The following is a 12,833-nucleotide window of genomic DNA, read 5'->3' on the forward strand; positions in this document are numbered from 1 at the left end:
TTAGTATATGGGACTCGGATACTGACCATTTAGTATTTGGGACCTTGATACTGACCATTTAGTATATGGGACTCTCTGACTCTGATACTGACCATTTAGTATATGGGGCTCTGTTACTGACCATTTAGTATATGGGACTCTGATACTGACCATTTAGTATATGGACACTGTTACTGACCATTTAGTATATGGGACTCTGATACTGACCATTTAGTATATGGACACTGATATTGACCATTTAGTATATGGGACTCTGATACTGACCATTTAGTATATGGGGCTCTGTTACTGACCATTTAGTATATGGACACTGATACTGACCATTTAGTATATGGGACTCGGATACTGACCATTTAGTATTTGGGACCTTGATACTGACCATTTAGTATATGGGACTCTCTGACTCTGATACTGACCACTTAGTATATGGACACTGATACTGACCATTTAGTATATGGGACTCGGATACTGACCATTTAGTATTTGGGACCTTGATACTGACCATTTAGTATATGGGACTCTCTGACTCTGATACTGACCATTTAGTATATGGGACTCTCTGACTCTGATACTGACCATTTAGTATATGGGGCTCTGTTACTGACCATTTAGTATATGGGACTCTGATACTGACCATTTAGTATATGGACACTGATACTGACCATTTAGTATATGGGACTCTGATACTGACCATTTAGTATTTGGGACCTCTCAGGAATTACTACGTTGCTACACGATGTCTTGTCTGATGTCTGGACCCTACAGCAGTGCCCCTGTACTACAGTGGTCGTCTCCACAAGTGGACATTGAGCTCACCAGCTTCACCCTTGGAGACAGAGCTGCTCTGCAGTGCGGCAAATGGAAATCGTGAGTTCTGTTTGTTACTGACTTGTTTGATGTCAAAGTGGATGAGGAAGCACCGTGTCACGGGATGGTTAGTCTCTCTTTCTGATGCTGGCAAGGGCTCAGCAGAAGGTACTGGGTGAGCACCAGATTCCATGTGTCTGTGGCCATCACCTGGCCTCAGGTACCAGTACACCTAGTTCGAGGAACCCGAGACCGCCCGTGGTTCTGAGGAGTCAGCCTCCTTGGGGAACGAGAGGGACAGCAGGCAAGGGAAGCAAGGGAAGCAAAGGGGGGCAAACTGGTGCGGTGTCACCATCCCCTGCCCCATCTGGCAGTTACCAGATTATTCCGGTGGGGTCCCGGCCTTTCTCCGTCCAGTCGGGTGGGTGTTTTCAGTCCACCGTACTTTTTCCAATAGCTCCAGCAGGCTACGCAGAGACGGCACTGCATGTTGGGGGGTCCCCAGGAATACCACTGGTGTGACTGTGTGGCTGGGGAAACAATAACAAAGAGATTCAAGTTAATTCCGGCTCCCCTCCCCTCCCGGGCTCACGTTGCTACAACAGTGGCTGATCGATCAACATGGCCCTGGCACATTCAGCAGCGATCACTTCTGCTGCTCTCTCTCCACAGATGCTTCCTTTTCTGCTGAGTACTGGCAGCATCTTCCATTTCTATGAGCAAAATAGGCAGGTATATGGTGGTTTTCACTCACTGCAAGGTTTGCTGTGCTAAAGGAGACGGTGAGGTATCATGTCTCTTGTCAGCATGGTTTACTTTGATTGCTACCAGCCGACTGGTTTGAGCAATCATTGTCATGCAAGTCCCTTGTGGAGCTGTGTTGTTAACTGAAGGGTGAGGACACCAACTTCAAGGAAAATGCCCTCAACACACAGGACCAAGTGCGTTTCAAGACCACTATGTGGCTGAGGAGCTGGTGCAGGGGGCAGGAATTCATGCTCTTGGATTATTGGGACCTCACATGAAATGCTGGAGGAACTCAGCAGGTCAGGCAGCATCAATGGAAAAGAGTAGACAGTTGACGTTTCAGGCTGAGACCCTTCATCAGGATGTAAATGGAAGGGGGAAGCTGCCAGAGTAAAAGTCTGGGGGGGGGGGGAGGAGAAAGAGACCAGCTGGAAGGTGATGGGTGGAAAAGGTCAAAGGCAGGAGAAAGAATCTGATAGGAGAGGAGAGTGGACAACAGGAGAAAAGGAAGGAGTTGGGAGAGTCATAGACAAGTGAGAAGAAGTAAAAGGTCAGAGTGAGGGCAATAAAGTTTTAAGGGGATTCTCAGATTCCTGTAAATAATGGTTAAGGTTGAGTCTGTGTATTCTGGTTTGAGAATAGCTGCAGCATGTCTGAGCAGCTGCTCTTTAGGGTGAGATGAGGATTAAAAGCTCACACAGACCCACAAGAGGGTGTCTCCTGACTTCTCACACCTTTTTGGTTTCGACAAGGCAGGGCATTCCTTACATTCCTTTCCTAATTTCGGTAGAGTTTCTTATCTAAATTATTAAATTCTGCTCTATCTGAGTAGCTGGAATATCCATTGATCTGACTGTTCTTCTGTATTGAGATGGTAAAGGATCAATCTGTCCTGCTAACATGCTGAGTGTCCAGACAAGGACATGCAGGATGTGAGAATTAATTATACCCTGTTCTCTGTTTACCTCTGCCTGATGTGATTAAGTATTCTTTGTCAAGTACGTTTACCTCTGTTTTAGGTGATTAAGTGGCCTCTGTGTCGGACTATCACTGTTGCTAGGCTTTCGTGACAAGGATGATATAAAAAACTGTATCTCTGTGTTTAGAGAGAGAGACTTCTGTGGCTGACTCTCTGTGAGTGCAGAAGAAAGGTTCCCTCTCACCGCTTGCTACTAATAAAAGTGGTAAAGAATCAACTGTGGTACTTGTTTCATTACATCGGACTGATCACCGTTAACGGGGGTGGGGGGGGTTAATTCTGTTCACTGGAAGTAGAAATCGATATTCATACCATCAGGTTGGAGTAGAAATCGATATTCATACCATCAGGTTGGAGTAGAAATCGATATGCATACCATCAGGTTGGAGAGTACCCAAAAGAAGCTCATTGCTCCATCAGACCTGATCCAAGGAATACTCATTGCTCCATCAGCCTATGATGACCTGTTCCCTGATCCAAGGAATACTCATTGCTCCATCAGCCTATGATGACCTGTTCCCTGATCCAAGGAATACTCATTGCTCCATCAGCCTATGATGACCTGTTCCCTGATCCAAGGAATACTCACTGAAGCAGCTCTCGCATGCTCGCCCAGGTCCCAGCACTGCTACTGTCCCATTTGGCGCCAGCACACCGCCTCCATTCATCGCTCCCGCCTTTGCATTCGTCCCATTGATCTGGTTTGGGTTTGGCTTATTACTAAAGAGTGAGATGGGGGAGAGGAAGATAAAAGACATTAGGGTGATAATTTCCCCCATTAATCACACTTTCAGTAAACAACCACAGTTGGTTTTATGGTCAGCATTTCTATAATTCAATTATCCTCCATTCACCACATTTTGCTAATGAAATATCCCTGTAGTTATCATGGATTCTTGCTGCAGATTTATTTCAAGTCCCATTTGCTTGTTATTCTTGGAGATCTTGTTTAATTAGGATTAAACCTCCAATCCTGACATTGGATCGTAGACCTCCACCATTAACTTTCCCACTTTCCATAGATGGTGCCCAACTTGCTGAGTTTTTCCAGTATTTTCTATATGTGTTTTCAGGTTTCCAGCATCTGTAGATTGATTTCATTAGATGTTACAATGAAGTCTTACACATTATCAGTTCCGTTGGAGCTGCGAACTATTCATGACAATTGTAAACTAGAGAGTACAGAAGTAAAAGGATGAACAGTGAACCTGTTTGACATGGTAAAATATCCATATCATGTTATGAAAGGCAAACAAAATGTATTCATCTTGTTGATACAGTCTTCCCATAACCTGCCTCACTATGCAAACAGTGAATAGGGATAGCACAGTGGAGAAGCTAATTGTGCTGCTGCCTCACAGACCCAGTGACCTGTGGAAATGTACGTGTGGTGTTGGCACATTTTCCCTGTGAAGGGTAGGCTTCCTTTGGGTACACTGATTTCCTCCCACATCCCAAGAACAATCAGTTTAGTTATTTGATCAGCCGCTTTAATCTGGTGAGTGGTGGAATCTGGTGGGGAGTTGATGAGATGATGGGTCAGGGTAGAATTAGTATAAGTGGGTGCTGGGGGGTTGGCTGCTGGGCCAAAAGGCCTCAATGACGATACACATGCCAGTGGGTTGGGCAGTGAAACAAAGGGTCGGTTTCTGTGCTTTACAACTCGATGACCTTTTTGGTATTCCACAAGACACTCAGCTGAATACCCAGGCAGGAAGTGATGTTATTTGGTCCAGAAAACAAATGCTTACTAGTTGGGGATGTAGACTTGCTTCAGTTTACTCTCTGCTTCAGCCGCTTTCAGCCGTTTCTAAGATAAAGATAACAAAATATCAGAGGTAACCTCCACAAACACACAAACCGCTTAGAACTTATGACACTCATGCCAATGAAAATCCTACATTATTAATCGTCCATATGCTTGAAACCATTTAGAAAATGTTTCAGCACCCCAGCATATTCTCTAACTAATCCTGGGAACAGGGAACAAATCCAAGTAGGAATGATGAACTACCTTGGCCGTGCATCTCCATCCATGATGAGCAAGTGTGGATTCAATCCAATTTAAGTGTAATCTTTGATGTCTTTGAAAAAAACATAGTTTAGATCAGGGGTTCCCAAACTTTTTTTATGCCATGGATCCCTACAATTAACCAAGGGGTCTGTGACCTCCAGGTTGGGAACCCCTGTTCTTCTCAATCTCATCTACTTTTTGGCAGAATTGGATAGTTCCACAGTCATGGGGCAAAGGTAACGTTACACCAGCTCCCATTCCATTTTTAGCCTGTGCCGGATTTTAAAAAGGAGATAAGGAATCACAATAAATCATTGTTTCCACAACCAAAGGTGTAAGAGCACTGGTCATAAATGATGTTCACTTGGCACTGTCTTCTTGCTTTGCTAAAGCTACCAGCTGCCATCTAAAGATATGGAGACCCCAAAATGAGCCAACAATCTGTCGAAATCAGCCGTCTTGGGTTTGATGCTAATCCTGCCTTTTTATGATCCAAGCTATATCCAGTAGGAACTTCCCACTGTTGCACAGAACACTGCCACCAAAAATAGGTTTTGATAAATTCGGCTCTGTTGGCAGTTGGAGAGACTGCTCAGATGGACCATCTATAATAGGGTGGGATGATGTGACCAGACAAGGATGCATCTAGCAACACAATTCAAACAAAAGAAACTGTGTTGAAACAATTACATTTCCAATGTACAAAAATCTCCTTAGGAGTATATGATACAAAGCTTGCAGCCTTTTAACTCATCTTAACAATAGACTGACAACTTGATGAACTATTAAATGCAAATACCTTTCTCTAGGAGGTAGCACTAGCGAATACGTACTTTTGGCTTTAATTACACATCATTATCCTAAAAGCAGAATGCTATTGCCTGGTTTAACACTGCTGTTCTTGCAGTACAGGGCATCACATAACTGTGAGCTCATTTCACAAGGGAGATTTGAAATAGGTTACATCACCATTACATCTTTTATCTCAAAATTGGAAAGCCATGACAGTTTGCCCAATTTTTGTGATAGATGTGTTCACCTCTTGCATTTCCCAATGTTGCCTTTGATAATAAGTACACAAACCAATGACTAGGCACATGGTAGTTCAGAACAACAGCCTATTTAGATAATCAAACATATAATAAAACAACTGACGTCTAGTGAACATGCAAATAAGGTGAGGCCAAGGAATATAGTCTAACATTTGTAATAGCAGAGTGTGGAAATCTACAACTCTCTTCCACTAATAGTTCCACATGCCAGATCACACCCCAGCTTAACAAATCAACAACATCAACTGAAAAGCCAATGAAAGAATCGATAATTATGTGCACATTACCTGCTGGACATATCGGTCCGTGGTCTTCCACATATAGTAATACTCGACAATGCTCGTTAATGACTTCCAGGGTAACTTTGAATAAGTAAACATAGATAATGTTAGACAAAGTTTATCTAAACCAGTGGTTCCTAAAGTGGGAGACATCATCCCTCTGGGGACAATGGGAATCTCTAAGGGACGATACAGCAGGCAGTAAGGGGGTGGGCATGGTAGCAAGGGAAGCAGCTGAGGGATCAGGTTTAATTTAAAAATGAATTACTTATTATAAGCATTTGATTCCAGTGCCTCATAATTGATTACAATGATAACATAATCACCTCATCTCTTGCTAACCCAATGTTCTCTTAGGCTTTGGCTTTATGCAAAGCAATGTGACACTTCTGTATTTGGCATATCATGAGAAATCTGAACTGAAGAGATCGTGTTATTTCCGGGCCCAGCCCACGCATTATCGCTGTTCTCTACTGCAGCACGGTGTTAGCTAATACAATTCCCATACTCTAATCACTCTAAATCTGCCCTTTAGAATTGCCTTGACCACATTTGTCTTCACATGGCTCAACCGATTTATCACTACCTCACTTCATGTACCTTCAGGTAGAGTCAGATTTTGCATGCACTACGATGACCTCACAACTTTCCCCATTATTGATTACAGCACTTCAGGCTGGACTTGAGTAGAGGCAATTGACCATGTTGTAAATCCGTAACAAAAATGGCAGAAACGGACCAAATGAAAAAGAAGTATAGAGAGTACAGTGTGGAGTATCTGAAATATGGATTTATATCAGCACCAGGCAACCAACAGCAGCTAATGTGACTGCTGTGTAAAAAAAGTTATTTCAAAAGAGGCAATGAAACCATTCGGGATTCTTGAATATTTGAAGGGAATACACTCTGATAAAACAAACAAGAAAATTGCTTATTTTCAGTTACTTCATGAAGGCTTTCAGAAATGGAACACTTCAAAACAGGCTTGCAAGCACATCACAACAAAATGGTGATGGTTTGTGTGCTTCATACAATGCTTCATTGCTCATTGTTAAATTGGAAAGCCCCATAAAATTGGAGAGGAACTGATTTTGTCAGCAGTAAGGGAGATTCTGAGTATTGTTTTGCATAAGTCACCAGACCAAATAATTAAATTAAATCCGCTCAGTGACAACTCTGCTCAAAGATGAACAGATGAAATGTCTGAGGATGTGGAAGACACATTGTGCAACACACTTAGGGCAACAGAATTGGTTCCGCAGTGGGATGAGTCAACTATGCCAGGCAACGAATCTTTGCTTCTTGGTTATGTTCACTTCATAAAAGCTGAAAGCATGGTTCAAGAATTGTTATTTGCAAGGCAACTAGAAACAGATATGAAGAGGGAGTCAATATTTTGGGTTGTTGCATAATCAATGGGAGGTCACTGCCACGGGGTTATTACTTTCTTGAAAAAAGTAGCTAACACACAGCATTTACCATTTACTTTGTAATTCACAAGCAACATCTTGACACTAAGTGATCATTACACAAATCAGTAAACACTGTTATCACAACAATAAATAAAATTAAGTTCCATACTCTCAATTCTTCACTATTTCGAGAGCTTTGTATTGAGAATGATGAACAGTTTGAATACTTGCTGTTGCGCACAGAACTCAGATGGCCCTCAAAAGGAAACTGCCTGAGATGTTTTTAAAAACGTAAATGTGAGGAATTCTGCAGATGATGGAAATTCAAGCAACACACATCAAAGTTGCTGGTGAACGCAGCAGGCCAGGCAGCATCTCTAGGAAGAGGTACAGTCGACGTTTCGGGCCAAGACCCTTCGTCAGGACTAACTAAAGGAAGAGCTAGTAAGAGATTTATAAGTGGGAGGGGGAGGGGGAGATCCAAAATGATAGGAGAAGACAGGAGGGGGAGGGATGGAGCCAAGAGCTGGACAAGTGATTGGCAAAGGGGATATGAGAGGATCATGGGACAGGAGGCCCAGGGAGAAGGAAAAGGGGGAGGGGGGAAAAAAACCCAGAGGATGGGCAAGGGGCATAGTCAGAGGGGCAGAGGGAGAAAAAGGAGAGAGAGAGAGAAAGAATGTGTGTATATAAATAAATAACGGATGGGGTACGAGGGGGAGGTGGGGCATTAGCGGAAGTTAGAGAAGTCAATGTTCATACCATCAGGTTGGAGGCTACCCAGACGGAATATAAGGTGTTGTTCCTCCAACCTGAGTGTGGCTTCATCTTTACAGTAGAGGAGGCCGTGGATAGACATATCAGAATGGGAATGGGATGTGGAATTAAAATGTGTGGCCACTAGGAGATCCTGCTTTCTCTGGAGGACAGCTAAACGATCTCCCAGTCTGCGTCGGGTCTCGCCAATATATAGAAGGCCACATCGTGAGCACCGGACGCAGATTGCTACACATGCCCTTACACTTCCTCCCTTACCACCATTCAGGGCCCCAGACAGTCCTTCCAGGTGAGGCGACACTTCATGTGTGAGTCGGCTGGGGTGATATACTGTGTCCGGTGCTCCCGATGTGGCCTTCTATATACTGGCGAGACCCGATGCAGACTGGGAGATCGTTTAGCTGAATACCTACGCTCTGTCCGCCAGAGAAAGCAGGATCTCCCAGTGGCCACACATTTTAATTCCACATCCCATTCCCGTTCTGATATGTCTATCCATGGCCTCCTCTACTGTAAAGATGAAGCCACACTCAGGTTGGAGGAACAACACCTTATATTCCGTCTGGGTAGCCTCCAACCTGATGGCGTGAACATCGACTTCTCTAACTTCCACTAATGCCCCACCTCCCCCTCGTGCCCCATCCGTTATTTATTTATATACACACATTCTTTCTCTCCCTCTGTCCCTCTGACTATACCCCTTGCCCATCCTCTGGGCTTCTCCCCCCCCCTTTTCTTTCTCCCTGGGCCTCCTGTCCCATGATCTTCCCATATCCCTTTTGCCAATCACCCGTCTAGCTCCTGGCTCCATCCCTCCCCCTCCTGTCTTCTCCTATCATTTTGGATCTCCCCCTCCCCCTCCCACTTTCAAATCTCTTACTAGCTCTTCCTTCAGTTAGTCCTGACGAAGGGTCTCGGCCCCAAACAAGTTAACACTATTTAAGTGAAACACTGGTCGTCATGACCTTTTCCAATTTTTGAGCCTCTGAGTTGGAAGAGAAAGCAAGAGCATTAGATGATGATCTACAAGTATACTGTGCCCACCTGGGTGAGCTGCATTGTAGGATCTTCTCTTAATGCAAATTCCAGACTGGGGGTAAATCCATTCCTGAACACTTGTAATGAGGAATTAACAAGGAGGATGGAGGAAGATCTGATCTCACCACAAAATGACTTTGAGCTGAAGCCGAAGTTCAAAAAAATCAAATCAAGACTTTTGGTCATAGAAAGAAATCTCTGAACACTAACTGTCCTGCACTTTGGGAAAAAAGTCAAGATGTTCTTTATTGCCTTTCCAACATCATATTCAGTCAGCCAAATTCTTTCAAACCAACGAATAGGCTGCAAACTACTGAACGTGGGGATCTGAGACTCCTTCTGAGTGACATTCAGCCTGATGTTGAGAAGCTGATGTCACTGCACCAAACCCATCCATCTCATTGAAAGGTGAAAAAGCAATGAATCAGTGAACAGTTGGACTACTAAGGTACTCTCTAAAGTTGTTGATGAAAACTATTTTGCTGTAACTAAATAAAGAAATAATTTTACTTGCAGCTTCAAATAGATTTGAATGATTTTTGCAATTAATTGTCATCGTAAATCAAAATTCTTCATAGTTTTTTATGTAATGGCTGGAAAGAGAGGGGGTGCGTGCTGGGGGTGTGGTCTGGGAGCCAAGAGGGTGGTAACCAAAAAAAGTTTGGGAACTACTGTTGTAGCATTTCTCCAAGTCACTTGTTCACTATTACTGCATAAGAAATTTCGAAGTACAAACTGTAAGTTTATTATCAAAGTACGTATATACAACCCTGAGATTCGTTGTCTTATGGGCATACTCAATAAGTCCATAATGGAATCCGTGAAAGACTGCACTAACTTGGGAATTCAACCAAGACAACGAACTATGCAAATACAAAAAGAAAGAAATAATAATAATAAATCAGTAAGCAATAAATATCGAGAACATGAGATGAAAAGTTGTTGAAAATGAGTCCATAGGTTGTGGGAACATTTCAATAATTGGCGGGGGGGTGGGCTCTGACGATGGATGCTACTTTCTTGCAACAACACTCCATGTAAATGTGCTCAATGGTGGGAAGGGCTTTACTGTGATGGACTGGGCTATGTCCACTACTTGTTTGAGGATTTTCTGTTCAAGGGCACTGGTGTTTCCATTCCAGGAGAGACGCAGCCAATCAATATAGTCTCCACTACACATCAACAGAAGTTTGTCACGACACGCTGAATCTTCACAAACTCCTAACGAAGTAGAGGCACTGCTGTGCTTTCTCCGTAATTGCACTTTTGTGCTGGTCCTTCTAAATACCAGCATCGAGGAATTTAAAGTTGCTTACTTAATTTAAATTTAAATTTAAATTTAAAGATCCTCTGATGAGTACTGGCTCGTTGACCTCTGGTTTTCCTCTCTTTACATTATTGATCAGCCCACAGTCATAAGTGTAAAGCAAGTAGAGCAAGGGGCTAACCTTGTGGTTCACCAGTACTGATGGATATTATGGAGGAGATGTTGTTGCCATTCCAAACCGACTGGGGTTTTCAAGTGAGCAAATTGAGGCTCCAATTGTACAAGGATCTTACATGACACTTACATGATCTAATTTCCTTCACTCTCTTTTAATGGCAATGTGGAAGCAAAATGTGTGTGTGCTTCTACCGGAGACGAGACATTCTGAGCAGTCTGATTGCACTTGCTGACAAACATGCAAGTAAGTGTTTTTATATTATGTAAAATTTTGATACCACATTGCTTACAAAGCCTATCCCACCACTCTGAAAAGTTGGTGGAGAGATGCGGTCCCCATTTTTTTCTTGGTGGTATTATTCCTCCTTGATGCCACACTTCTTCAAGTGTTGCTTTGGTCCCAAAGACACTGCTGGTAGAATTTTGTTGTTTTGTTCATGTTTGGAGTGAAGTTTTAAATAAGGTCAGGAGCTAAGCTGAGCACCAGTGAGGTAATCTCATAGTCAATTCTGCTTGACGCCATTTCAGTAATAACATTCATCATTTTGTTAATCAAGTGCAGTTACAATTTTTGTTTTTTGCTGGCACATATAACTGGAAAATGTTCCATAGAAACTTGTAGTTTATTGATTTATTTATTTTGACACACAGAGTGTTACAGGCCCTTCCCAGCCCAGCAACACACCTGTTGATCACTAGCTAATCAGAATCAGGTTTAATATCACCGCATGTGGTGTGAAATTTGTTAAGCAGTAGCAGTACATTGCCAAACATAGTAATGAAAACTGTGAATTACAGTAAGTATATATATTGACTTTGAGTTAACTTCTAGCAAAAATATATAATATATATTTGAAAAGTTAAATTAAATTAGTAATGCAAAAAAACGTAGTGAGGTGGTGTTCATGGGTTCAATGTCCATTCAGAAATCAGACGGCAGAGGGGAAGAAGCTGTTCCTGAATCATTGAGTGTGCACCTTCAGGCTTCTGTACCTTCTCCCCGATGGTAGCAATGAGAAGAGGGCATGACCTGGGTGATGGGGATCATTAATGATGGATGCAGCCTTTTTGATGCATTGCTCTTTGAAGATGTCCTAAATGCTGGGGAGGCTAACATCCATGATGGAGCTGACTGAGTTTACAACTTTCTGTCACCCCAACCACAAAGTGTTCCAGCTGTTACCATTTGGGAAATGGTACCGCAGCATAAAAGCCAGGACCAACAGGTTCCAGGACAGCTTCCTCCGCCAGGCCATCAGACTGATTAACTCATGCGGATACAATTGTATGCTATTCTCTATGCTATATTGACTGTCCTGTTGTACATACTACTCATTGCAAATTACTATAAGTTGCACATTGCACATTTAGATGGAGACATGACATAAAGATTTTTACTTCTCATGTATGCGAAAGATGTAAGAAATACAGTCAATTCAATTCAGTTCAATAAACAGCAGCCTGACACAAGTATTAGTATTGTCCTGGTGATCCAAGGCCACATGAAGAACCATTGAGATCACATTCGCCATAGAGTGATCATGACGATTTGCAAATTGCAGTGGATCCAGGTTCTTGCTGAGACAGGAGCTAATTCTAGCCATAACCAACCTCTCAAAACACTCCATCACTGTAGATGTGAGCGCTACTGGACGATGGTCATTAAGGCAGCCTTCCCTGCCCTTCTTGGGCACTGGTATGATTGGTGCTCTTTGGAAGTAGGTGGGAACTTCCGACTGTAGCAATGAGAGATTGAAAATGGCTTTGAGCACACCCACCAGTTGGTTGACACAGGTTTTCTGAGCTCTACCATGTACCCCATCAGGGCTTGTCGCTTTGGCAGGGTTTACCCTCTTGAAAGACGATCTGACGTCGGCTTCCAATTTACAAATCACAGTGTCACCGGCTACTGCAAAGATCGTCATAGCTGTAGTTTTATTCTCCCCTTCAAAGCAAGCATAAAAGGCATTGAGCTCATTTGTGAGTGAAGCATCACTGCCGTTCCTGATGTTAGGTGTCGCTTTATAGGAAGTGATGGTCTATAAACTCACCCCCACCCCCCCACAGAGTTGACGTGCATCTAATTCCGCCTTTAACCTCATTTGGAATTGTTCTTTTGCTCTTCAGATAGTCCTCTGCAGTCACACCTGGCCTTCTTATATTGTCCTAGATCACAGGACTTAAATGCCACAGATCTTACACTCAGCAGACTACGAGTCACCTGGTTCATCCATGGCTTTTGACTTGGGTATGTACAGCAAGTCCTTGTAGGCACATACTCA

The 12,833-nt window shown here is 43.0% G+C and overlaps 1 protein-coding gene across 2 annotated transcripts in view; it reads right to left on the bottom strand.

Annotated features, from left to right (window-relative positions):
• Positions 1 to 12,833, bottom strand: part of mta1 (metastasis associated 1) — a 169,589-nt gene that overhangs the window by 75,393 nt on the left and 81,363 nt on the right. For both annotated transcript variants that reach the window (XM_063053050.1, XM_063053040.1), the window contains exons 10-13: positions 5,887 to 5,961; positions 4,285 to 4,343; positions 3,123 to 3,253; positions 1,186 to 1,337 (exon numbers count right to left, since the gene is read on the bottom strand). In XM_063053050.1, coding sequence (XP_062909120.1) covers positions 1,186 to 1,337; positions 3,123 to 3,253; positions 4,285 to 4,343; positions 5,887 to 5,961 — 417 coding nt within the window. The remainder of the gene's footprint in view (positions 1 to 1,185; positions 1,338 to 3,122; positions 3,254 to 4,284; positions 4,344 to 5,886; positions 5,962 to 12,833) is intronic.

The sequence above is a fragment of the Mobula hypostoma genome, chromosome 1 (assembly GCF_963921235.1).
Source record: "Mobula hypostoma chromosome 1, sMobHyp1.1, whole genome shotgun sequence".
Classification (NCBI taxonomy): Eukaryota; Metazoa; Chordata; class Chondrichthyes; order Myliobatiformes; family Myliobatidae; genus Mobula; species Mobula hypostoma.